A 25,919-nucleotide genomic window follows, 5' to 3' on the forward strand; every position below is an offset into this window, starting at 1 on the left:
CGGGCATGCTACATGATTTGGCTGAGTATTAGGTTACAGTTTTGTAGCATGTGCAGAAAACAGTTTCTGACTTTCTTTTCTACAGCCTGCTGTAATTTCAGCTGTAAGTTCTCAGGCTGGAAAAGCTGATCCGCGTGGCCTTTAGAAGTCAGCCTTTGTCAGCTGCTCATGCAATCATAGAATCACTTCAGTTGGAAGAGACCCTCAGGATCATCGAGTCCAACCATAAACCATGTCCCTAAGAACCTCATCTAAACACCTTTTAAACCCCTCCAGGGTTGGTGACTCCACCACTTCCCCGGTCAGCCTATTCCAACGCCTGACAACCCTTTCCATGAATAATTTTTTCCTAATATCCAATCTAAACCTCCCCTGGCACAAATGCCAAGCCTTGCTTTGAAATCCAAGGAGGACCAGATCGAGCTGTAAAGATTCTCGGTTGGAGTCAGCAGCACAAAACGGGCCCAGAAGGGACGGTGACCTTTCCAAACAAGAGGACACAGGAGGGAGCTGTCATGAGGAGCCTCGGCTGTCTGAGGGGAACCGGGGATCCGCAGCACAAAATCTGATTTAAATAAGCGTTTTGTTCCAGGGAGCTTTGTTCTCTGCTGTCTGTGTGATCGCTGCCTTTCATACGTGCTCAATGGCAATACCTGGCAGGTGCTGTTTGGGGTGAGAAGGTCCCTGCCACGTTTACCTTCGTGGAGAGATGAGCGATGTGACTCTAAAGTGGAGCACAAGTGTCATAACTCTACTGCTATGCAAACTGCTCATTTTTTCCCTTTTCATTGGACCTGTCTGGTAAGACATAAGATGGGTTTAGATAGTATCTCAGCCCTAAAACCATTTCCCCAAGCTTCTGTTAAAAAAAATGCAAAGCTGCTGTCAGCAGGTTTGTGTGCAGACCCCTGCTGTCTCCAAAGCTCAACTCACCACTCCCAGAATCACACTTTTATGGCATTTTTCCCCTTCACTTTTATCCCTAGCTATTCCAGCCATGAGGTAATTTATTTAAAGCAGATTTATTAACAATTTTCTAGCAGCCATGCATGACTTGCTTACATTCAGACTAACAAAAGTGAGTTTATCGTAGTCCACGGCAGGGTTCTTAGATCTTCTTGCAACGAAAATAACAGTTTAAACTGGCAGTTTTTGCTGCTCGAAGATGAAAAGCACCTTTTGACTCTGTAAGAGAAATCTAGAGTGGTTATCACTCCAGGCTTTAGAGAGCTTTAGCTCTAGCAAGCCTTGTTGTACTGTATTACAAAGTTGAGAAATGAGCAGGAGAACATGGCTTGGGTTCTCCAAATTTCTTTCTCACATGAGTTTCATTTTGATATCCAGCAGTTGCGAGGTTGAGTTTGGTGGCAGCTAAAAGGGCAGGGAGAATTCTGAAAGGAAAAAAAGTGAGGGTGAAATTAGTTGGCTCTAGTAGGGACAGAAAGGGGGAGAGTGAGTGAAGCAAGGGTGAAGACTAGAGCATCCTTTTTGAAGTACAACTCATAAGAATTTTATTGCTGGTCTTGTTCTTCATCTTCTGGGGGAGGATCACGAGGGTAGGGCTCTAAGGAAGTCACGGTAGTTTATCTTGTCTTCTCCGCAAGAACATAGGTCAATCAACTGAGAAAAAAAGAACAAAAAATAAACAACATAAAGAGTTGGAAGCTGCAAAATTCTTTTTTTTTTTTTTAGGGGAAAGTGCACAGAAGATCTTATTCCCCTGTGTGGAAGAGCCTACCACCTTAGTAGTTCTGAATCACAGGTAATGAGTGCTTATAGATGACACTAACCTATGCAAGGAGAAGAGTTAAAGTGTTTGAGTTTCATCCTGGTTGCCTTCTAGGTATCACCACAATGGCAACAAATCCACCAAAAAAATAAAGTGAAGACACAGACTGATATAGGCCACAGGAAATCTCGCAGAAACCCCATGGAAATCCCTGGCAAAAGTGAGATGGGGGCGGCAGATCTGAACAGTTACTGTTCGCTGGTGTCGCTTTGGTGTGTGCACATGGCATAAAGTGGAGACACAAATAATTGAGCTCTGCAACAGCCTCACTAACAAGCCAGTTCTGGTATCCGCCCTGAGCCTGCATTGTGTTACAGAGCTATAGCCTTTGTGTGCTTAAGGGGAAGAAAGAGGGCTTTTGTTTCTTCAATTGCATAACTAATCTCCTTCTGACACCCGGGGAGATGGAAAAGGTCTAATATCACAGTTCCTTGAAAGGATTCTTCTTCCCCTTGTCGCCTGGAGACAAATTTAACTAGGGTTGCTCTTGTGTGACTGACAGCTGTGCTCCTCTCCAACCCAGACAGTAGTTAACTGTCTGCCATATGTTTAATTTATAGCACAGCCGCACTTCTGACGGCTCTGAGCATACTATTATTAAGATTATTAAGAGGGATGCTTTTTAGTGTTTAGGTCCTAAATGGAGATTCAAACATGGGGGTTCAGCCTTAATTGTCACAGATTCCCCACGTGCTCTTGGGCACCTCACTTCATCTCCCATTCTGGGGACAAGAAGGACTTGTCACCACATTGTCATTCCCCAGGGCAGAGGGATCTCTGATGAACTTCATTACAGCAAAGCCTCAGATGCTGGTCAAAGGCCCTATTCAGTGCACATTTAAGAGATATACGTACCCTACCTGTGTGTCTTTCTAACCAGGGCTGTGATACTCACGGTTGTCTGGTTTGGAATTTTTAAAATTTTTTTAATCAAGGGAACTCCTCCTTCAGATTTCCACATTTCTTTAAACTCCAAGTCTGCCTTTATTGGTCACTAATCTCTACTGCATATCACATCATGCCAAGAAAGCATCCTTGCCAGTCATATTCCTGAAAGGATCCTCCATCCCTGCTGCATGAATTTCCCTCTTCAGTTTCCCTCACATTTTCTGCTCTGCAGGCTGTCGTCTCTATAGAGTGCCCACCATGCCTATGTTTTATGTTTTACTTGTGTTAACTAAGCGGTTATGATTCTAATTTCCTTTTTTTTTTTTTTTTTTTTTTTTTTCGGTACAATACTTAGTTCTCAAATCTTCAGTTCAGTTGCTGTTAAATCCAGAATGTGCCTAAGCTTTCCTAAGGCTCATTCCCTAAGCACCTCAGTGTCATCTCTACTCAAGCCCAGGTGTGCTTAAGTCACAACAGACCCTGCTGTAGCCTATACCTGATCTCTGTCACGATATACAACCTCTTCTGCTCATCTCTGAGACTCGAGCCAACACAAAACAGCGCAGCCCAACACTAGGCTGCTCATGTTGGGGGCAACCTGGCTAACACTTCTTCCCTTTACTTAAGGACGGCAATTATTATCTCTCTCTTTAATATGCACAGCACCCCTTCCTTCTGACCTTGTTAACCAGCAAGGCGTTGGTCGGCACACACGTGCTCTCAAGAGCGGCTAAAAATTTCCCTTTGTCCAAGATGCCAGAGCCACCCTGGTCGCACTGAAGAAGCTCCTTCCGAACACTGTCGATGTTCAAGTGCTTATGGAGCTTCAGCTCTTCCCGAACCTGCACAATTAAGTCATCCAGTTCCTGCCTGCTGATCCCACGTGCGGGGATGTCACTGTAGAAGAAAGGAAGAATGGGAATTCACGTAAAAGCTACTTCTGGCAGCCTTACCGTGACATTTGTGTGCGGGCTGCCCACCACGGCTGGCCAGACTCTATTTCTGAACACACGGCAGGCTTCTGGGTGGTTGCTTTTTATGGCAAGATCATTTTTATGTTAAGCTCATCGCAGTTTGGACTTGGAGATGAAGCTCAGTCTTGACCTTGGAGCACTAGATAAACTATTTTCCTTTTTCAGGACATTTCCCCCATGCACTTTTTTCTGCAAGTGTTCTGGGACAAGAAGCGCTTCCTCATGTGCTCCATACAGTCCCAGGAACTGTTTGAAACTCTAATTTCAACCAGAGCCCCATAACTACCATGATACTGACTCCCAAGTGTCTAGTGAGGTAATGAGGTTGTTACTGGGTCACCCAAAATGGGTCCAGACAGCTAAAAAGGAGGATGTGGTCTAGGCTCTGAGAGGCTGATAAGCACAGCCAGAGCAAATGAAAAAATAAAGACTCCACCAACTCTCCGCTGAGCCTGGAACCATCTAGTAGCTCACGCAGATACTGTCAGCAGCAGCTGTTCAGTTTAACTGCTGTCTTTTGGGAAAAGATGACTCTGAAAGTATCTCAGCTGCTGAGCCAGAGCCGTCCAGCAAGGTTTTTTGGTCAGCAGCAGCCACAACGTTATGTTGTACAGACTTGATTCCCTCTGTATATGTCCAGACACGGGCTCTTGGAGCTGAATAATCAGCTGAGCAGCCATTGCACAGCAGGCTGGAGCCCATGGAGGCTGCTGAAAACTCCCTTAGCTGTCAACCCTGAGCCTTATTTAGCTCCACAACGCCATCCTTTGAAGCCTACCTGTTGGCAGCCTCCTTCACCACCTGCTGTGGGCGAATATGATCCCTCAGGGACTGCAGCGTTGCCGCAGGGAAACGCTCTGCGTTGCTCTCCATGTAATTAAGCACATATTCATCAGCGTCAGTGATAACAAACCTGTGGCCAAACACTGGGGAAGAGGCATTAAAGAAAGCAGCGTTACTTGCCTTTCAGCATAGGTAAGTCACTTCAGCATCCAGGAGAGAAGACGGTTTCTCTTTTGTGGCTGGGCTCAGGTTCGAGCGAGCTCTGCTCTTCGTTTCAGTCCTCAAAGTGAGGAGGGTTTCACTGACTCAGAGGGAGTTTTGCTGCAAGAAAAGCAGCTGCTGAGAGTAAAGGCTCCGTGCTTGGGCCTGCAATGACTCCCCCATTAGCACTGGTGTGTTTCTAAATATTTCAGTATTACATTTATTTTCCTTGCAGGATAGATTTATGGGTTTTTGCTGCTGGTAGTCATCTGGCATAGATTTAACCCTGTGAATCCTGGCAGGTCCCAAAACGTAAACTGAACACATACTACGGAGAATGTAGCTCTTTTCCTAATTATGTCAAAGGTCTAAACACTGACAGTAACAGAGTTATATCAATGTACAACATTTGGTCATCTCGAAACTCAAATGTGATGAGACCCAGATGGAAAAAATGTTTCAAGTGAAGGAAGGTGTATGGACTGTCCGTGCAAAAAATGACATATCAGAGCAATGCACAGAGAATAATTATCAATCCAGGCTGGATTTTACCTTCAATTGTCGAACCGATGGTGAGGTCAGAGGGCTCATAGTACATGGCATTCTCTGTAGTAGAGCCTGGTTTGGCAACTCTGGTCTTTCTTAAGTATTTGCCTCCGATGATGCCAGAGTTACGGACTGGGGGTTCATAGATACTGATCATGTCGTCAGAGAGGAAATACGAGAGGATGAAACGACGCTTTCTGTCCTCAGGGTTTGGTGATTCCTAGAGGAAAGGTAAACAAAATTTTCACCAGGTTTTTATTTCCTGGGGTGTTTAGGAGTACCTAGTACCCCACTCAGAAGCACCAAGAGTTCATAGTTACTTTTTATAGCTGACTAAACAAAACACTTGATGTAGGCCAGAAGCTACAGATATGCTGACATAGCTTAACAAAGCCCTAGACAGCGTTAAGTATCCAAATTTCAAAGGTGACTTGCTCTAGTCAGGCTAACAGAAGCAGAATCTGGGCTGCAGTGAGCAAGTATATTCAGTGTTTCCACAGACTGAGTAATCCAAGAGAAAGGAATATCTTATATGGAATGATTCATCAGAGAGAGACTGGCTGTAAAATTTAGTATTAATGTTATATTTTTGATTATACTAAGCGCCTGAGAGAGGTTGGTACTGCTTCCAGCTCTTAGTCACAGGAAGACACTCCCCTGACACACCAGTGGGTTTATTTGCTTAGTTTAAAATTAAGTGGATCTGGACTTGTTAGCTGTGACCTTTAGGAACTCCAGCACAATAGGGAAAAGAAATCAGCCCTTATTCACCCTGGGCGTTTGGAGAGGGCAGGCAACCAGGCAGCGCAGGAAATGCCATTGCTGCTGCTGGATGTGCCAGAGGCGCCTTGCATAAACCAACTGTAAAGCTGGCACAAAAGCCAGGCTTTAAATGCCGTGGGTGGAAAACACCGTCCCCGTGGGCTCCCCAGCTTCTGCGCTGGCACTTGGGTGGCTGCTGCGGCCAGGACGAGCCCAGAGAAGGAGAGGAGACAGGAGCCAGCAGCGGAGGGACAGCGAGCTGACGTTTGTGGCAGCGGTTGAAGGCAGGCAGAGGCACGGTGCCCGGCTGCGATGCTGTTTCAGTTGGGGCCATCTGTCACGTGCTGATGTCAGTGGGAGTTTTTCCATAAATGGCTGTGGTTTTTGCAGCCTAGCAGTTTGGTACTTTCTGGCCTTGGTTTTGTTTTGTTTTGGTTTTTTACTACCTTTGCGTGTTACTAATTGTCACAGCAAGTACACAAACAACATCCCCTGAGTGGCACTGGTGTTGCCTTGGGGAACTCTCTTTTCCCACCAGCGCAGAGGAGGATTTGCTAACAGCCTGAGCACGCTGTTCCTCTCATCCTTCAGACCCTACAATATAAGCTGGCGCTTAAGTAAAATACTTACCAGAGCCACCTGGTATCGCAACACCTTCTTGTCATTCTCTAGCATTTTAGCTATATCTTTCCGGGGAGGCTTTGGAATCAGAGAAAAACAGTTCTGAAGAGAGTCTTCAAGCATGCCAAAACCATTATAGGGAGGAATTACCTGCATCCAGAAGAGATAACGAGTAGAAACAGCTGAAACTAAGACCAACACAACGTTTGCAAGACAGCTTATCAGAAATCATCTGTTTGGAAAGAAATCTTCTGTCACCAGGTAGCAATAGCTGTTACATCCTTAGAGGTGCTACTAGCCTGGCCTTGTGTTGGACCCCTTGCTTATAGAAATATTTAAGAGAACTAAGAAAATCTGACAGTCCGAAAGCCAGGTAATTTCACTGAACAAAGAGACTATGGCTATATTAATAACTAAACCATCATGTGCACAGGAACTCCATCTTCCATATGGTTACCTTGGTAAGCTATTCCCCGTCATGGTCGTGGTCAAGGCCAGCCAGCACTCCAAACCATTCCTGGGCTCAGTTTGGGGGGTAACAAGGACTGTGACCATCCCCAGTAGGCAGTTTGGACTTACTAACCCTGTTTTGGAGGGTGAGGGAGAGTTTAGTAGTATGAGTGCATCTAGACTGTGCCAGCTGGCTTCCCAGCCAAAAACAAACCCTGACGCTGTTTAATTTTCTAGTATAGACCTAAGCAGGGTTCTTTCCATCACTATTAGCAAGTGCGTTGTCCTTTACAGTATTAAAATCAACAGTTTCAGAGGACTTTCATTCGATTATGACCATTCTTGCCCTGTCTTTTTCAAGTGACTTGCTCTTTTCTTTAAGCTGAGCTTGTTTACTATAGGTTTTTACTAAGCTGAATGTGTATTTTACTATATGAGCTTACAGCAACTGCTTCCTTCTCTCCTTTCCTTTGAAAAATTGTTTGCATTACCTGTGGAACTTCCTCGGGTGATTTCTTCTCTATTTCCACTGGCTGGAAGTCTGTGATGCCAAATTTGTCACGATAGAAGTTTCGTGTGAACTCATCACAATCATAGATGAAGAAAGTGCGTCCGAGCAGGGTGGTAGACTTGCCGACAGCAAAATCTTTAGCTGTGTACCACTCCAGTACCTCGTGATCAGAGATCTCCATCACACAGCTTGGGAAGTTCTCTAAGGACAAGGGAGTCAAAGGAAAAAAAAAAAAAAAAAAAAAAAAAAAATCAATCAATCAGGTAGATGTTAATGTTTCCTGGTGAAAAGGGATACAAAAGCAAGCTGTATAAATAGCTCCAGGGAACCATTGGTACTACTGTCCTGACACTGTTTCCCAAAAGATAAAGAATTTAGTTATCATTTAAAGAACTTTGTCCAAAAAACAATGACACTAGGAGTGTTCTCAGCAAAAATTCTCCAGACTTCGTGTACCTTTGACACAGCCACCACATTTCTGTTTACCCACCAAGGCAGATGGGCTTGCCAATCTAAACTTACTTGTCTTGTCCACAAAGGTTTTGGGCAAGCGTTGGCGTCTCATCAGTGCTGGGAATCGATCTTTGCCATCATTTTGCTTGTAGACTTCCTGAACCTCCACTGTGTCATCTGCCAAGTAGTAATGGATGATACAAGACCGTTTCTCACCAAACATGTTATTAGTGTCGTCCCAAATGGCGTAGAAGCGAAGGACCTAGGAGAAAAAAGAGCCAGAGAAAACAACCATGGATTAGAATTAGTAATGCTCTGTCCAAATGAAGTGGGTTGAGAAGGGTCCGGTGATTGGAGGCATCTCAGCAATCTTCTCTACCATGTACAGAAGAACTTGTACTGGGGGCACCGGGGTGAATGGGCTGCTGAAGCAGCAGTGGGAAGGGCAGCAGGAGCCTGGAGAGATGGACAGGCCTGGCTCAGCTTGAATGCAGCAAGTGAGAGAAAACAGTTTATGCTAAGACAAGAAATTTAGTTCAAGAAGCATGAGGAAACATTGGGAGGGGAGGGGGAAGTGATTAAAAAGCAACAGAAAATAATTGCCCAGCAATGAGTAGGGAAGCAGTGTTAAGGGAAGTGATTTTTATAATGAAACTTAATATAGCAATACAAGAATCTTGTTTTGACTCTTAAACCATTAGTTTCACAGACAATTCTTTACTATTGTCATGCTGAGGAAGGCAGAGGGCAATGCACTCAGCAGCCCCGAGGAGGCTGCATTCACTGCAGACCCCATCTTATTTCTGCCTAGTGGAAATATCATCTCTGAATGGCACAGAAATCAAACTCCTCACACTGCAACGCTCAAAAGTTCCCCAAGATACAGCCCCTGAACAGGCAGCCCAATAACCAGTACAGGCAGAGCTGGCCCAGTGCAGACTTGAGTCACTAAGGTTTTAACTGGTAGTAAAATGGCAGGTATGGCCCAGCTTGCATCCACACAGAAAAACTCCCTGTCCCCCTCAAAACAGGGCAACACATCCAAAATGGCAAGTGGAGATGATCCTGGTCTGTGCTAACACCTAGCTGGTGGTCAGAAACTGTGCAATTGATAGCTGGCCAGGGACAACATGCAGAACCCAGGTCATGTCCTGGTCCTGTTTCATTTTCTATTATAGATATTGTCTATAGGGGTTCTTAACTTGTTGCCAGATAAAAAGAAGATCCAGAGGAGCAAGGAGGTGAGTGTTAGTCAACTGTGTGCACAGGGAGGATTCGGTCAGAGCAAGTGGCATTTGTGTTCATCTGAAATTGTCGACTCTGGCACCTGGCATCGACGTTTTATGGGAAGAGATGAGTGGATGCAGCACGCCCATTCGTATGAGAACTGCATCTGGCCCTGCTAATTTCCCAAGGCAGGTGGCTTATCTCATCCCAACAGAAAGCGAGAGAGAGGTGGTGGATCTAGAGGATAGTCTGCAGTCCAAAGAGAAGCTGTTCACAAGGCACAAAGCCCAGCAAAAAAGATAAAAGGTTTTGTTTATCACTAAAGCCAAGGAGAAAATCTGGAGCCTGTTAAGTGGTCCGAGATTTTTTAGAATGAGTAAGGTTGTAGACACTCACAAAACTTGGATTTCAATAAAACATACAGTCTGTAACGTGGGTAATCACTACCAGTTCTCTCACCTGCTTGTCGTAAGTCAGAAACTGTTTGAATTGGTCAAAATCTGATGGTGTGATGTACTTGCGCATAGGTGTCCGACGCATTTCTATGTAGGGATCGAAAACCATCTCTTCTGGAGGGTTCAGCTCAATTCCTTGGCTCTCCAGGAACACCTAGGAAGGTCATCTGAGGTATTAATGCTGCCATGAGTTCTGAAGGTAAGAGGTAACTACAGATTACAGATGGGCTGAGATGAGTGTTGTCAGAACACTGCAAGTTAATTCCTCGCAGACCACCAGGCTGCAGGAGTTTAGTTCTACTGCAACAGCAAATACAAGAGAAGATCATAGAATCATTCCATTTGGAAGAGATCATTGAGTCCAACCATAACCTAACCCTAGCACTAAACCACGTCCCTACGAACCTCGTCTAAATGCCTTTTAAACCCCTCCAGGGACGGTGACTCCACCACTGCCCTAGGCAGTGGTTACAATGCCTGAAAACCCTTTCCACAAAGAAACTTTTCCCCATTATCCAATCTGAACCTCCCCTGGCACAACTTGAGGCCATTTCCTCTTGTCCTATCACTTGTTACTTGGGAGAAGAGACCAACACCCTCCCATGCTACACCCTCCTTTTAGGTAGTTGCAGAGAGCGAGGAGGTCTCCCCTCAGCTCCTGTTCTCCAGGCTGAACCCCCCAAGTCCCTCAGCCTCTCTCCATCACACTTGTGCTCCAAACCCTTAAGAGCTTCGTTGCCCTCCTCTGAACTTGCTCCAGCACCTCAATGTCTTTCCTACAGTGAGATGACCAAGATGTTTCTGTTTAAGCTGCTTCTTTGCTTTGCTTGCCCTTTAATTACTCAGGGCAGTCCTGTCCTCAACATCCTAACTCAGATTTCACTTGAGCACAGTTTTCCTTGTCCTTAGGACTTTAAATGAAGGATAACTGTCAGTTGGTCTCTTTTATGGAAATGAAAATATATAAATTAGCGCATAATGGCAGATGTAGCCAGTTCTGAATTTGCAAGAGACTTAGGGCTCCCCAATGTGTCAGACAGTGGAAGCCAGTGTTCCCCACCAAGTCCCTTCAGGCCACAAGGAAATGTGGCAGCTTCAGTCCATCTTTCAGGAGAAGTACTTTTCCCACAGAAAGATGGCAATCTGCTTGTTCATAAAGGGATTTTTTTTTATTTAACTTGGGTGCATCAACAAGCTGTAGGGTATTACTTGTGTACTCACATCAGTCACCCAAAACTACCTCTGAAGTCAATGGACTTTTCCCTTTTTGGCCTTGGGAAGTCAATGGACGTTTTTGACCATGAAAACATTCAGCCCAGGAAGCACCTATGCAAACATCTCCAACAGGCACATGAGATCAACCTGAAGACTCACGAGGCAGGTTTACACTTTCAAACTCGCTATTTTCTGGTCTGGAGGATGCCAGTTAATGATAAATAGACTAGCGGCCTTGAAATGTAGACCCATGTAGCTCATGTCACGTTTTCCATCAACCAACCGACATTTACTTGAGAACCAGCTCCACATCTGATGTGAACTGACTTTAACAGTCAACCAGCTCCAGCAGAGCTGGCCCCACATGTTCTCAACGGCCACATATACACCAATATATTGCACATACTTGAGAACATTCCTGGGCACCAAGGCCAACTGAAAAGGAACAACCTGCAGCTAAACTCCTTCACCCTTCAGGACAGGTTGGCTGTATGTAACTCGCCTGTTAGGAATGGTACCTGGAGCATTCTAACTCCTGGGCTGCTCCTGGGAATTGCTTGGAAGAATAATAGTTGACCAGGGCTGAGATTATACTGGGGACAATCTAACAGGATACCATTATTTGTTATTATTTGTTCCTGGATCATTATTATTTCATTTACCGGTATAGAAATAGCCAGAAATAGAACAGCAGGCAATGAGTAAGCTTCCTTAGAAAGGTCAGTTCATACCACAATTCTCAACCCACGGATCATGACTGCTCTTCTGGCTTGGCTGTAGATGGGTACAGAGTTAGGGACTGCATTCCCTTCCCCTATTCCTAACTTAAGAGCGTTAAGTCAAAAAAAGAGTTAGGATCAGTAATTTCCCCCTCATTTATGCACAATGTTTCATCTGGGCCCTAAGCAGTTAAACTGCTGTATACACAGAAATGAACTTAGAATTTCTATCATAAGGAGAAGTCCTGAAGACAAAGGATGGACTCCCAGCAGCCTGGGAGCAAAAATACCGAGCAATTAATATGCCCTCAGCAAATATCATACATTGACTTCCCCACTGACCTGATATTCACAAAAAGCAAAATGAAAAATTGCAAGCAACATTTTTCTGAAAGCTACAGATGCAGAGTACTGGACCCTAGCAGGTCTGGCCACCTGTAATTCCTGAGATTCCCTGTGTCAGTGTTCTCAGCACAAGAAACACACCTGTGTGAATCGGTCACAGTCGACTATGCGGTACGTCCTGCCGTACATGGTGATGTTCATGCCCCGATTCAGATCTTTCCAGTGGTAATGTTCCCCGTGGTCATTCTTGGGCACCCGGTGGCGTCTGAGAAGTGTGCCTTGACGAAAACCCGCATTATCCACAAAAGGCTCTATGACGGTCATGCTGTCATCTTCCAAATAGTAATAGATACCCACTTGGCGGATCCGGTAATGCTCTTGTTGAGAGACAGGAACATCTTCCTGGAAATAGGCATCAAACTTCAAAATCTGCCAAAGGGGAAATATCCCGAAGGGAGAGAGAGAGAAACAATTTGTAGACAGCGGTTAGTCTATTAAAACAAATAATTCATTTGTAATGTGCTTTGGCAGGGCAAAGTTGTAATCTATAAAATCATCAAAGTAAACTGTAGGCTAATCTGTGAGTGATGGCAGAGGCACTATGAGGGCTTTTATCAAGATTTGCCTTTCGCAAATTTGGTACATGAGACAAGTGTAAAAAGTACAGCTTTTTCCCTACTTCTCCTTGATCACCTGCTATTTCACCTACTGCCAGGTGTTTGGTTACTGCCAGTAAGCTTGTTTACTAAGATATGTGACTAATTCTTACTATTGTCAGCCTTGCATACCCTGACTTACGGAGATTTCAGTAAAAAGTTCAACCACATCTGTATATTTTAAAATCCGCATGGGTCATCTGAAGTCATATCTATTCTGTACTGACAGCAAAACCTAATCTGTGCTGGAGAAACAAGGAGACACATCAGTCAAGTCAATCACAGCCCCTGTGCTTAGCAGAAATATAAGGAATATTCCTCCCAAGATCATTAATTGCCCCTAAAAGGTGGCCAATCAGGCCTTGCATACCCAGTCTACATCAGGCATAGGTAATTAAGTGATAATAGAGCCAACAAGTTGCTACCAGCCAGCGAAAGTCCTTCAAAAGGGACCATGAGTTCCCCCAGCAGCACTGGGGCTCCTGTAACTCTGGCTCGAATGAAGAGAAGCATCTGACAGATGAAACGGCAAAATAGACGTTATTCTGAAGGAATAGGTTAAGTAATTAACACAGTGCATCTGTTCCCCAGCCTGTCTCACAGATGGGCTGAATATTGGCTGCAAACTGCTTTTCCAAGCCCACCTGGCAGCGTGTGAACCCCTGCACGATCTGAGCTCTGTCGGTGGCTGCGGCTGCACTCGCCGGTTTGCAATCGGTGTGTCTGGTGCGTTTAAAATCAAGGGTCAGCAGACACACAGCCACCTCCTGGCCTGATAAAATCACCAAGCTGTAGTACTAATGGAGCAGCACAGGCTGTAACACGCTGCGGTGACAAACGCCGGCATAAATAGATAAACTACAGCAAAACAGTCCCTGTTGTAGACTGTCTTGTACAGTCGAAGCTCAGTTACAATCTCAATACAGTTTTGGAAACACAGAAGTCCAGGCTGTGGTTTACAGGGCAACGGTTATAAACTGAAGCTTTTTAGAGTTAATCAAACTTATTTTCCAACGTCTGCTGGAAACGCTCGAGCGTAACTTGTGGGGAATGTCTTGCATCGTTTACGTATTATAATCCTCCTCCCGAGCAAAGAAAGCCTCTTTCAGTCTGGGGTTCAGCTGTCTCTGACTAAGGGCTGTGGCATCTGAAAACTGCTGTATGCTGTCCCATGAACCCTGGAGCTGACTGTTTATGTCTCCAAACTTGGCCAGCGATATTCCTGGAATAAGCTTCTTTATACCTTTTTGTCAAAAGCCACGTGTGCTGGAACGAAGCCTGAAGGTGGAGCCGGCTTGGCTGGCCCGTAGGTCAGCATGGGTCTCATGTTGGATAAATCATCTAGTTCAGCTTGAGAAAGCTGATTCACGTAGAGCCGCTCCCCACCAACCCCCACCGTTGGCAGCCGAGAAAAGGCGAATCCATTTTTGTATCCCAGCGTCTGGGACCGATGAAAAGACGTTTTCTGTGGAAGGAAATCCAGCTGCTAAAATACCACATGCACTCAGTAGATACAGCTACTGAAAGCACAGAAAAACAGTAAGAGTGGAATATCCAGAATGCCCCCCCCCACCCGCCCCCGGCGTTTTATTATAACCTACTGCAGCAGTTATTTACAATCAGATTTTACACTTAGATCAAGAAGGCTGAAAAAACAGTAAGTGGCTGGCGGAATAAAGAATCAGAGTGAACTCAAACCACAGCACTGACACAGACTCCCCAAGAATTTATATCACTTAATTTCCCCATTGCCACCATTCTCAGTGCCTAAAATGAGGTGACAGCACTTTATCTGCCCTAGTATTTATCTCACAAACTGTGTGTTCCCTACTCTGTGTTACGGCAGCACCATGAGACCTCACTGTTATTGCCTTATGGTGCTACCATGACTATTTACCCATTGCGCACCCTCTGTGTTTTGTATCACTTCTTGTTTTGTTAACACTCTCCTGGGGATGATATCCACAGGATTTTCTTTGCTGGGTTAAATCAAGGTGCACCATGCTCACAGAACTGCAATTACGAAACACTCCAAAGCGCATCAGCTGTTCCACCACCTCTCTCCACAGTCCATGCAAGGATCACATTAAATAACCACAACCCTGGAAGACCCTATAGCAGATTAATGAGAAGCCTGATAAGAAGAATTCTATGTGAGCACTGTATAATACTGGCTATAGGATTTACCTGTTATTTTTTGCTTTGTGGGTTTAATCTTGGTTTTGAGCTTTTCAAAGCCTTTCACTGATCTTTGCGACCTACCCCATGCCAGCTACTGAGCCATTCTTCAAGCTAAATAATTATCCAGCTGCCATAGGAAGGTCCCTGCTCTGCTTAAGGACACACAACAAGAAAATGTCAGAGCTGTGAACAGGATCTGAGCTCTGTCAGCCCAGTCCTGTTCTTCACTACTGAAGATTTGGATCGGACTCGGGTGACACCAAGCTTCTCCACTTGCTATAGAGTCCACCATGCCTGGTAGCTCACCTGCAATCCTGAGAGCATTTGAAATAACACCTGCCTGGCTGGTCCCACTGGGCTTTCAATGCTTAATGCTCCAGAGAAAGCAGGAGAAATTGTGAGTCCCTGATAATAAAATCCCTGAATTTACTTTGACTTAAATACTGTAGTTAGATACTGTATAAATATGGTAAAATACTGCCCCAGATTGGCCAGAGAGGTGGTGGATGCCGCATCCCTGGAGACATCCCAGGCCAGGCTGGACGGGGCTCTGAGCAACCTGAGCTGGTGCAGATGTCCCTGCTCATGGCAGGGGGGGCACTGGATGAGCTTGGAATGTCCCTTCCCACCCAAATTAGTCTACGATTCTATGACTTTTGCCAAGTAAAACAGTTGTACACATTTCTGAAGGAGCAAGCTTCAGCTCCTTTTCCAGACCCAGACTTGCAATCAGCCCAGCCTCAGGCATGTGAACCACTTCTTCACCCCCACCCCTCATGGTTAAGCCTCTAATCTTATTTATACCTTCAAGGCCCCACTTGAATTTCACATAATTGCCTGTTTTCTCTTTAAACTGGCACTGCAGATCTTGCAACGCTGTGAACGGAGCAGTTAGGAAAACACGTTTGGGTGAAAACAAGAGAGTTTACTGAAGACATGTTAACAGAATGTCTTACAAACATTAGCCCTGCCACAGAACTGCCATTTCCTTCTGTTAAATAAATACCAATGGAAAACAGTGGGAAAAATATTCAAGGAAAATCAGGAAGTTTGTCTTTAAACAAGGCAATATCAGTGTTTGTCAGAAGTGCGCAGGCTTTTATGGGCCCACAGTTGCCTAAAGAACAGAGCTCATAAATTCATAGGACTCCCAGGGCCGATAGGATCTCCCAAGTGAGCACAGATGCCAGGTGACATCTCGCAGTATCAGGTGACTAATGTAAATTTAAAAGGGAAAACCAAGAATCTAAACTACTAATCTCAGTTGCTGCCAGTCCACATCTGAAGAAATTCCACTGAATTAAGTCCTTCTTTTTGCCAAGTCTATAACGCTTCACATAAACGCCGATCCCCCTCCCAGTGTCTCTGTTTCTGTCACATGAACGCTAAGCGATAACAATACTATTTTATTTGAACACAGAGGTCTTCTTCAGCACTTCTCAGCATTCACTTGGAAAACAAGTATTGCGATGCCCATGTTATAGACTGGAAATGGGAGGCAAAGCGACTTGATAGCTCAGCCTGAGGGACACTGCAAAACTGTTTCAGGAGTCCAGATCTCCTCAAAACATAACCAATGGTTCAATATTTCAAGTTACTCTAAAATAATGATTTGCTTTGCTAAGTCCTGTGGGTGCTTCCTACTTAAAGATAGTGCTGCTGAAGTCAGTAGAAGCATTTTCGTGACTAAAGCAGGCAGGATTTTACTGATAGAGGAAATAACATTTTGCTAGGGGCAGAAATTTGCATTGCAGATTTCCAAGATGTTATAAATGACGTTGAGGAAATAATATTATGAAGTTGAGAATAATTCTGAGATAACCTTTATTACTTCACGATTAAGAGAATTTGTTGTGAGTAAATGACTCCACTTACTGTTGAAGAACTCACTCGTCACTGCCTTAGAAAACAGTTTGACTGTTCATGCTGGAAGGCACCATTAAGATTGGTACAGTGATAATTTATCCTTGGGTAACCCTAATCCACACACAAGCAGAATAAAGAAAAGAGACTCCTATTTAGGAGAAGAGAGAAAACTGGGTTCCCATAAAAGCATCTAGAATGAACAAGACTGGGTTTACCAAAGCCCATCACGACATGGACCTTGTCAAGAGGACATCTGTCAAACAGGTATTAGTGACAATGCCACCACTGGTAGGACAATATGTTCCTAAGGGAGCACTAGATCCCTTCAATGTTGCTAAGATTCTTTAGAAGTTCCTCCCCGTTCCAACTGAGGAGCAATCATGAGTTATAGAAATTCCTATCACAGGGATACGTAGGAAATACTGAAGTGTCCTCTAGAAATATGACGAGCATTGTGGTGGTGGGAGGCAGAAGGGAAGCTTTCCTCCTTTGGGAGAATTAGCATTTCCATGGGAAGATCAAATAAGCATGAGGTCTCTCTCCCAGGAGGTAAAGAGGTTCTGTAAGTGACATGGAAAGAGCAGAGTGGGCTGATCTACCTGCAGTTCTGTGTCCAGCTCTGAGGTCCTCAGCACAGGACGCACACGGACCTGCTGGAGAGGGGCCAGAGGAGCCCCAGAAATGATCCGAGGCTGGAACAGCTCTGCTGGGAGGACAGGCTGGGAGAGCTGGGGGGTTCAGCTGGAGAAGAGAAGCTCCGGGGAGACCTTAGTGCGGCCTTTCTGTACTTAAAAGGGGCTGATAAGAAAGATGGGGATGGACTTTTAGCAGGACCTGTTGCGAGAGGACAAGGGGTGATGGTTTTAAACTAAAGGAGGGGAGGCTCAGGCCAGACGTGAGGAAGAAATTATTTACACTGAGGTTGGTGAGAACCTGTCCCGGGTTGCCCAGATTAGTGGTGGATGCCCCATCCCTGGAGACATCCCAGGCCAGGCTGGACGGGGCTCTGAGCAACCTGAGCTGGTGCAGATGTCCCTGCTCATGGCAGGGGTGGCACTGGGGGAGATTTGAAGGGCCCTTCCAACCCAAACTATTCTATGGTTCTATGATCTGCAACAGATTTGCCAAGGGATAGAGTGGATTGGTAAGAAGTTCTCTCCTCTGTAGAGCACAATCTGAGGGATGTATCAGGAAGACATGGAAGTGCTTGTTCTGGAGGTGTCAGTTTTCAATGCGAATATCAAGTACAAGGATTGTCCCAAAGTATTTCTCCTTTTTTTTTTTTTTTTTCAGTACACCATATCCCATGACAAATGTTCCCATGCAAGTACGAGGTTCCATATCCTGCAGTACCAGAGGATATTGGGGCTCTGTTCTCCTGATGACCAGGCAACTTGGATGTATTGGGATGGAAGAGGCAGAAGGAGGGGCCTCACCTGGAGTACTGAGCCCTATGGAAATGGAAAAGCCTGTTCTTGAGGATATTAAACTCGAGGGGAATGTCAGGCATGCCTTGGTCTATCTGCTCCCTACGAAAGTCTGCAAGCATTGCTTTTGAAGAAAGCAGCCAGGAAAGATCAAGGATATTGGTTTCTCAAACTGACATTAGTTAACATTGAATTGAAGTTGAGAAATGAGGTCAAGGCTCAAGATATTAGTTTCCCAGGGAGAAGGAATGGCAGAGCTGTCAGATGCTCTGAAACAGTCCTGGGAGGAACTCAGGGAGTATCAATTCCCATCTGTGGTACCGCTTTGTCAAGAGAATATTGGGAAGATCTGGGCTATCAGATTGTCAGTGCGTGGGCCATTTGGAATGGGGAAAAGAGAGGTTGCTTCCTTGTTTAGGTATCAATTCAAGTGCAGAGGTTGAGAATAAGTGCTTCTTCCACGGAACCTAGGAACAGCTGAGAGGCTCTCACTTCCTCGAGAGGATCCTGGAGGCTGTGGTGGTAGCAGTTCTGTGCAGGGATACCAGTTCTCTGAAGATTATCAGGTTATCAGGTTCTAGAACTTCAGACTATCAAGGATTAGGTTCTTCAGATGATACTGAGAGAGCATTTCATAGACTCATAGAATCATTTCAGTTGGAAGAGACCCTCAGGATCATTGAGTCCAACCATAACCTGACCTAATTCTGGCACTAAACCATGTCCCTAAGAACCTTGTCTAAACACCTTTTAAACCCCTCCAGGGATGGTGACTCCACCACTGCCCCGGGCAGCCTGTTCCAATGCCTGACACCTTTTCCATGAAGGATTTTTTCCTAATATCCAATCTGAACCTCCCCTGGGGAAACCTGAGGCCATTTCCTCTCATCCTGTCACTTGCTACTTGGGAGAAGAGACCAACACCCTCCATGCTCCAACCTCCTTTCAGGCAGTTGCAAAGAGTGAGAAGGTCTCCCCTCAGCCTCCTGTTCTCCAGGCTGAACTCCCTCAGGTCTCTCAGCTGCTCCTCATCAGACTTGTGCTCAGGTACTTTGTGGAGCACTTTGTGCTTTGGAGGAAAGGGTGTCAGAAGGGTATATGTTGTCCAGGAGATTGGTGACTTCAGGGTATACCTGTCCCAATAAGGGTGGTAATTTGGCCCAGGACATTCCTGTTTCCCTAGGTGTACTGGAATGGCTTTGAGGATTGATTCCTACTGGAGGACTGCTTGAGGTTTGGACAGGTTGGTTCTCCTGGGTATATCAAGACAGTTGAGGGGATATCAGGTGCGTTTAAGGGTCCTGGTTCAGGGCAGTTCAGGTTCAGAACACATCCCTTTGTGAAAACTGAGAGGGTGCAGAGAAACAGGAGTTTCCCTGAGAGAATCGGGTGTCAAGTCTGTAAGTGAATGTGGGGCTACTCCTTCCCTTGGGGTACCACCTGAACTTGCAGGGGAACTGCTGGATGGATTCAGACGTACTGGATCTCCATGGGGTTAGCTTCCAGATAGTAGTTCTGCAGTTATAGAGAAAGCTTTTGGAATCTCAAAGGAGGCTGAGGGAACCCAGGTCTCCATAGCCATCAAGGACAATTTCAGGGCATATCAGATGGGTTCGAGATACAATGGGTTCCCTGGGGATGAGATTAAGAGTACCAGGTTCCCTGGAGAGTGGACTTAGAGATACCTGGTCCCCTGGGAACAGACTTGGAGAACTTAGGGAGTCCCAGGTCTGCTGTGGGTGGGGTCAGGGGATACCAGGTGCATTCAGAGAGTTCAGGTCCCCCAGAAGTGAGTTCAACAGTTATTTCTTGGCTTTAGGACACACCAAGTCCCCTGCGGAAGAGTTCAGTGGGTATCAGGTTTGCTGGGGAGCATCAAGTGAGTTTATAGGGCATCACATTCCTTGGGGGTCACTTCACAGGGTACTGAGTCCCCCTGAAGTGTGTTTGGTGAAACTGAGGGGTACCAGGTTCCCAGGACATGGCTTCACAGGACACCAAGTCCCCTCAGAGATATCAGGTGAATTTGGGAGGTAAACAGGTCCCTTAAGGGAATCAGAGGGTGGTCTGAGGAAATACCAGGTTCCCTGGGGGTGGGCTCAGGGGGTCATTTGTTCCATTGGGGGTGTGGGAGGCAGGGGGAGGAAGGGGAGAGGCAGTTCTCTTGGGGAGTTAAAGGAGGGTTTGAGGGAGTACCAGGCTCCTTGGCGGTGTATTCAAGGGATACCAGATCCCCCGGGGGAGCCGGACAGGGTGCAGGTCCCTGAAGCAGGTGGGGGTTGCAGAGACCCGGTTCTCAGGGAACTGGGTTTCCGGGACGGGGGACGTGCTAAACCAGGCCGGGATTAGGGGTGTCCCGGGGGAACGGGGGCAGGGGGTCCCTGGGAGAGGACGGCCGCGCTCACCATGGGGTCCCTGAAGGCGTAGCCCGGGAGGAAGGGCAGACCCGGCCCCGGCTCCGAGCTCATGGCGGCGAAACCGCAACCGCTCCCTCCCCCGGCTCCGGTGACGCCGTCTCCACGGCAACCGCCGGCCAGCCCAGTGCGCAGGCGCCCCGGGGGTTGCGCATGCGCAGTGAGTCGGGCGAGCCCCGCGCCTGCGCACTGAGCGACAGGGAGCGGTTGCCGTGGCAACGGGAGGGCGGGAGCACGGCCGGTGGGGCCCGGCCGGGCGGCGGGGCGGGGGCAGGAGCGGCCGAGCCGCCCCCGGGACGCTGGGAAGGGCGGCGCAGTGTGCCCTCATCCCCGCGGTGTGGAAAACAATCAGCCTTGGAAAGCGTTAATGATGTTTTCTTAGGGATTTGAGCGCCCTTCGGCCTACTCCAGCACAGGCCGCCGCCATGTTCCTCCTCCCCCTCACGCCCAGCCGGGCGCTTTCGGCATCCCGCGGTGTGAACGCGGGATTATCTCTGCCGGGCATCACCCCCTCGGCACAGCTGGACTGTGGCCGTGCTATTAAAATCTCTTGGCCTCCAAAACGGGTGGTGGCAGCCAGGCCGCCTTTTAGGAGTTGTCTCTGTGCTGCGACCAGGGAAAGGAGCAGCTGTGGAGACCCAAATCCATACCTGGAGTGCTCAATTTTAACAGGAGAAGTGATTGCACTGGTTTATTTTCTGTATAGTATGTATGCTGGTTGCGAAATAGTGGATTTTGTAAAACGTAGCACTGACAGTTCCTCTCTTTTAAACAAAACTTTTACCTCTTTTTGAAAGAAGCAGCAAAAAGAAGCAGGAGGGGCATCAAGGAAAAGTTGGCTGTGCAAAAGTCACTCCCAAACGCAAGAGATAAAAGAGAACTAAGTGAATCACCACAAAGTGTTTTTTCTATGTCATTCCCTTGCTCTGTTTATCAGTGGTGCACAGGACAGGCCAGGCTGCGTTTCAAGGGCAAGCAGCAGGATCTGAGTTTTGTAAGCAGAGAGAAATGCAGCCAGACTAAGCGTGGTGTGGGAGAGAGAAAAAAGCCAGCCGGTGGGAGATAAAGAATGAGACTGACGAGCTTAGAAAGGAAAATAATAGATTGAAGGCCAAGCAGGCCTGAAAGAGCTGGATCTAAACGACAGTGAGCTGCTAATGTGAGTGCTGACTCAGACACGGGTGCTGGGAGTGAATTTTGCTCTCTGATTTCTCCTGCTGTGATATCCAAGCAACGTTTGGTGGGTTTCTTGAACTTGGTGAGGGATGGCGCTTTCCTCAGAGAAGGAAACTTGCCTCTGTGGGCCGTGGGTCATCCTCTAGGAGAGGGATGGCAAATTTTTAACAAGGCTGTGTGGCGGAGTGCCCCCGTGCACGGCTTGCAATGGGGCAGGAGTGCTGTTATCCTGCTCTTTGCGTGAGTGGGGAACTAAGGCCATGGACTTATCCAGGGTCACAAAGCGGGATGTTGCGCTCTGAACGTGAGCAGGGACAGAACTGGAAGACCGTGGTCCCAGCACATTCCTTCCGTGTGTTTTTAAGGGAGCTTGGTATGAAGAAAGGAAGATTTAGGAAAGCTGTAGCAGGAGCTGGTACTCTCTTAGGAATAGTGACCGTAAAGCAGGAGAGAAGAGAAATGAGACTAAGGAATTGAAGCAGAAGTCAGAACATCTGGATTCAGCTGCATTTTTGACATCAACATCTGTATAGGCAAGTCCGACTTGCCAAGGTTAAGACAAGCCTCTTTAGCCTCCTACAACCCTGCTCTCATGAAAGGAAAAGGAAGTACTTATCAAGATTTCTTATCTGTTTAAAGCTTATGTATTTTAGAGGAAAGACTGGGCTATTGTGTTTATATACGCTACTGTAATACACATCAATAAAAAAGTCCAGCCTGTGAATCCTCATGCAAGAAGAGTGGATGCTGTTTTGATACGCCCCATCTGTGGCCAGAGAGATCCAAGGACAACTGCTAATGTGTCTTTTAAAAAAACACTCAGAATCCCAGGCTTGTTGGCAGTTGCTGAGATATCCATATATCTGGTGAAATATTCAGGGGTTCAGAGATCAGACTGTTCTCCCACACCACTCTCTACACTGCTTCATCATTGCATCCAGCATTTATCCAACTGACCAACAGACTTCCAGATGAAGCAATACAAGCTTGGTTGTTTTTTTTTCTTTCTTCCACCTCATCTATTGGCCCTGAAGGGCCAAATATTTGATAAAGCTGTGTTAGAAATGATACTGCCAAGGAATGAGTTTAGTGCTCATCACTTCATAGCTAGGGAAACTGTTTTGCATTGAGAGTAGGTCTTACCTTCAGCCAGAAAACCCAAAGAACTGCAGGATGAAGGATGAGCCATCACTGGGAACAGCTGCAGAATTTAAGACACAGCAGGTAGCTTAATACCTCAAGTTTTGGGCATGTTCAGTTCTTTTTTTCCAGGGCTGCTAAGGCTTCTCTCTCTGAAGTCCACAGGAGCAGCAGGCAATATGGGGAAATATTCTTCCCCTGACCTAATCCCTGAGACCATCTTCAACAGCCGCTTAGCAGAACAAAGAAGGAAACATTTCACTTAGAGCTTGTTGCTAATGCTTTGCTTCTCTGCCCTTGTTACCTGTGAGCTGAAAGGAGAAGACCAGATAAAGAGTTATTGGGTAAAAGGACCTCTTCTGAGGCAACTTGCTGCTGCAATATCTGGTGCTTGAGGTAAAAATCGTTCCCTTCTTTCACATTCTCTCCTGTGTGGCTGGTAACACATGAAATGACCAAAATGCCTTGTTCCTCTGACTTGGAAGCTCTTTTACTTTTTGCATTTGGCTTCATGTGCTTTGGATAAACCAGTTCCCTCTTTTGCAAATAACCATCTGACTTTTCACGTGTCAAGGATGTGTGTGTGTGATGTCGGGTAATGATGGGCATGTACTAAATATGTTCTCTAAAACACTATCACCAAGCAGCTTCTTCTCAGCATACCACAAGTCTCTGGTTTTGTTTCATGTTAAGAAAAGTTAACACTCCTGTTTCTCTGTTTTGCTAATTTCTCCTATTCTTTTCCAGGTTTTACTTCATGGAAACTTAAAACTTTGGCCTAACTGGTCTGGTGAAATCCCTGTCATTTAGGCAGAGGGCGAGACGTTCACAAAGCACACCTCTCGCTCAGAAATGCATCTCTTTGCAGAGTTGGCTGCTCGCCTGCTTGGATGGCAGCGTTTTCTCCTAAGCCTGTCTGGAGAGTTAAGGCTGAAGGCTCTGCTTTCGTGGCACTGGAGGCTTCTCTTGCAGCCACAGATGAAGGCATCTCGCCCTCTGGTGGGTAAAAGCACAACAGTACAGAAGCCTTGCTCTGTGTATGAAGAAATAATAATTAAAATTATTAGTGTGGTGGTAGAAGAGGGGAAAAAGAGCAGATTTTTTTGAGGATTGAAATTCATACCAAGTGTATATCGTGGGGAATGGGGTATGTACACTAATGCACATGATCCTGCTGGTAAAGAGGGTTTAAATGAGGGATCATCATCGAGATCAAGTCCAACCATTAACCTCACACTGGCACTGAACCATGTCCCTAAGAACCTCATCTACATGTCTTTTAAGCCTCTCCAGGGATGGTGACTCCACCGCTGCCCTGGGCAGCCTGTTCCAATGCCCGACTACCCATTGTGGGAAGAAATTGTTTCCTAATATCCAATCTAAACCTCCCCTGGTGCAACTTGAGGCAATTTCCTCTTGTCCTATCACTTGTTCCTTGGGAGCAGAGCCTGACCCCCACCTCGCCACAACCTTCTTTCAAGCAGTTGCAGAGAGCGAGGAGGTCTCCCCTCAGCCTGCTGTTCTCCAGGCTGAACCCCCCAGCTCCCTCAGCCACTCCCATCACACTTGTGCTCCAGCCCCTTCCCCAGCTCTGTTCCCTTCTCTCAACTCGCTCCAGCACCTCAAGGCTTTCTTGGCGTGAGGGGCCCAAAACTGACCCCAGGATTCGAGGTGCAGCCTCAGCAGTGCCCAGTACAGGGGAAAGGAGGATAGAGCAGGCACCATCAGCCCTGTCACAGAGTGATTGAGAAGGTTGATGAGGAGAGGGCATGGAGTTATGTGACAGAAAGGGATCACAAAATCAACAAAACAGGGCTTAAGCAGGGTCACCTCCAGCCTTCACATGCCAGCAAGGAAGTTCCTACAAGGCACAGTTATGGAGAAATCCCCCAAAACATTTTTTGGGAAGTGACTGTGCTGGGCTGTTTCCCTGAAGTGCGTGTAATGCAGGCAGGATGGGGACTACATGTGACGAGTTTGAGATCGGGGTGCAGCTGCAGGGCTGCAGTCTTGCTGGGACTAGGAAGACACGGTGGGACAGCTCCCATGACTCGAGTGTTGCCATGGAGGGACGCAGGCTGTTTAGGAAGGACAGGTCAAGAAGATGAGGAGGAGGAGCTTAATTTTAAGCATGCACTGAAATGTTTTGCTTGAACAGTCACTTACATTCACAGCTTGGCCACCAAAGCTGCACTGCTTGGGTGCCAGGCCACCAAATCACTAGATACTCACCTCTGATGGCAATTAAGGGAAATGGGACACCCAGGTACTTTTGTGGATGATGAACTTAAATCCCTCTAGTGAGTGTCAGGGCACCTCTCTTGTGAGAAGGGAATGAAATCAAGTCGTTACGGTGAAACCTGCAAAGTGCTTTGAGATGCACAGGTAAAACCACACCCTATTGTTCATTGTTGTTATAATTAATATCCACTCCAATATATCCACTCTGTAATTATTATCCACTTCCTAATGACTCATAACCTTCTCTAGTTGTGCATTTGAGAATTTCATACCACAACAATCATTTTGCATTTACAGATTTTTTTTCACTAAGGTTTTTAAATAATGATCAGTACAGTACAAAGCTTAAAATATTATCAATGTTTGCAACAATACAAAGTCAGCAGATGGGAGTTGGGAAGGGGATGGTTAATATGTAACAGTCATACCCTTCCCAGGGAAAAAATACAAACTCTTTTGTACTTCTGCTTAGTAATAAACAGTGCTTAAAAATAATCTTGTCAGTAAAAGATATAAATTGCAAGGCACATGAGGAACCCGTCCTTGCCTTGTTACACAAATCATTAGGCATAAATACAAGTTTAAGGCACCTCTCTCCATCCTCCCCTTCTGCTCTGTGCACCATTGGCTGTTCAGTTCAACCATGGACCACCAGCACAGAGGCTGCTCTGAGCTTCGGGTGCCTTCAGGATGGATCCCGAAAAGGAAAAGCAGAAGGCACATTGGGATGAATCCTTAGGAGTCGTCCTGCACAGATCCAGGTTGCAAGATCTGCAAAAAAATACCTTCTCAGGACCAGAGATTCCAGGGGGACAGGGTTAGGACCTTGGTCCCTTCAGGATCTCAGATTTCCTCAACCTTTGGTGGTCAGCTCTTCAC

General features: G+C 46.3%; 1 protein-coding gene across 3 annotated transcripts; it reads right to left on the reverse strand.

Annotated features, from left to right (window-relative positions):
* Window positions 1-974: 974 nt before the first annotated feature.
* Window positions 975-20,564, reverse strand: EFHC1 (EF-hand domain containing 1). Of its 3 annotated transcripts, XM_065631725.1 has the most exons (11): window positions 20,475-20,564; window positions 13,839-14,060; window positions 12,081-12,368; window positions 9,665-9,814; window positions 8,048-8,240; window positions 7,506-7,726; window positions 6,574-6,714; window positions 5,188-5,401; window positions 4,430-4,577; window positions 3,358-3,574; window positions 975-1,620 (listed from the first exon to the last, which is right to left on the reverse strand). In XM_065631725.1, exons 1-11 carry the CDS (start codon window positions 20,535-20,537, stop codon window positions 1,549-1,551), a joined length of 1,929 nt encoding a protein of 642 aa, XP_065487797.1. In that variant the 5' UTR covers window positions 20,538-20,564; the 3' UTR covers window positions 975-1,548. The 3 variants fall into 3 exon arrangements, with proteins under 3 accessions (XP_065487797.1, XP_065487798.1, XP_065487799.1); XM_065631726.1 differs by lacking the exon at window positions 13,839-14,060; XM_065631727.1 differs by lacking the exon at window positions 3,358-3,574 and having other exon boundaries at window positions 1,571-1,620.
* Window positions 20,565-25,919: the final 5,355 nt, after the last annotated feature.

This window comes from Caloenas nicobarica, chromosome 3, assembly GCF_036013445.1.
Source record: "Caloenas nicobarica isolate bCalNic1 chromosome 3, bCalNic1.hap1, whole genome shotgun sequence".
NCBI lineage: Eukaryota > Metazoa > Chordata > Aves > Columbiformes > Columbidae > Caloenas > Caloenas nicobarica.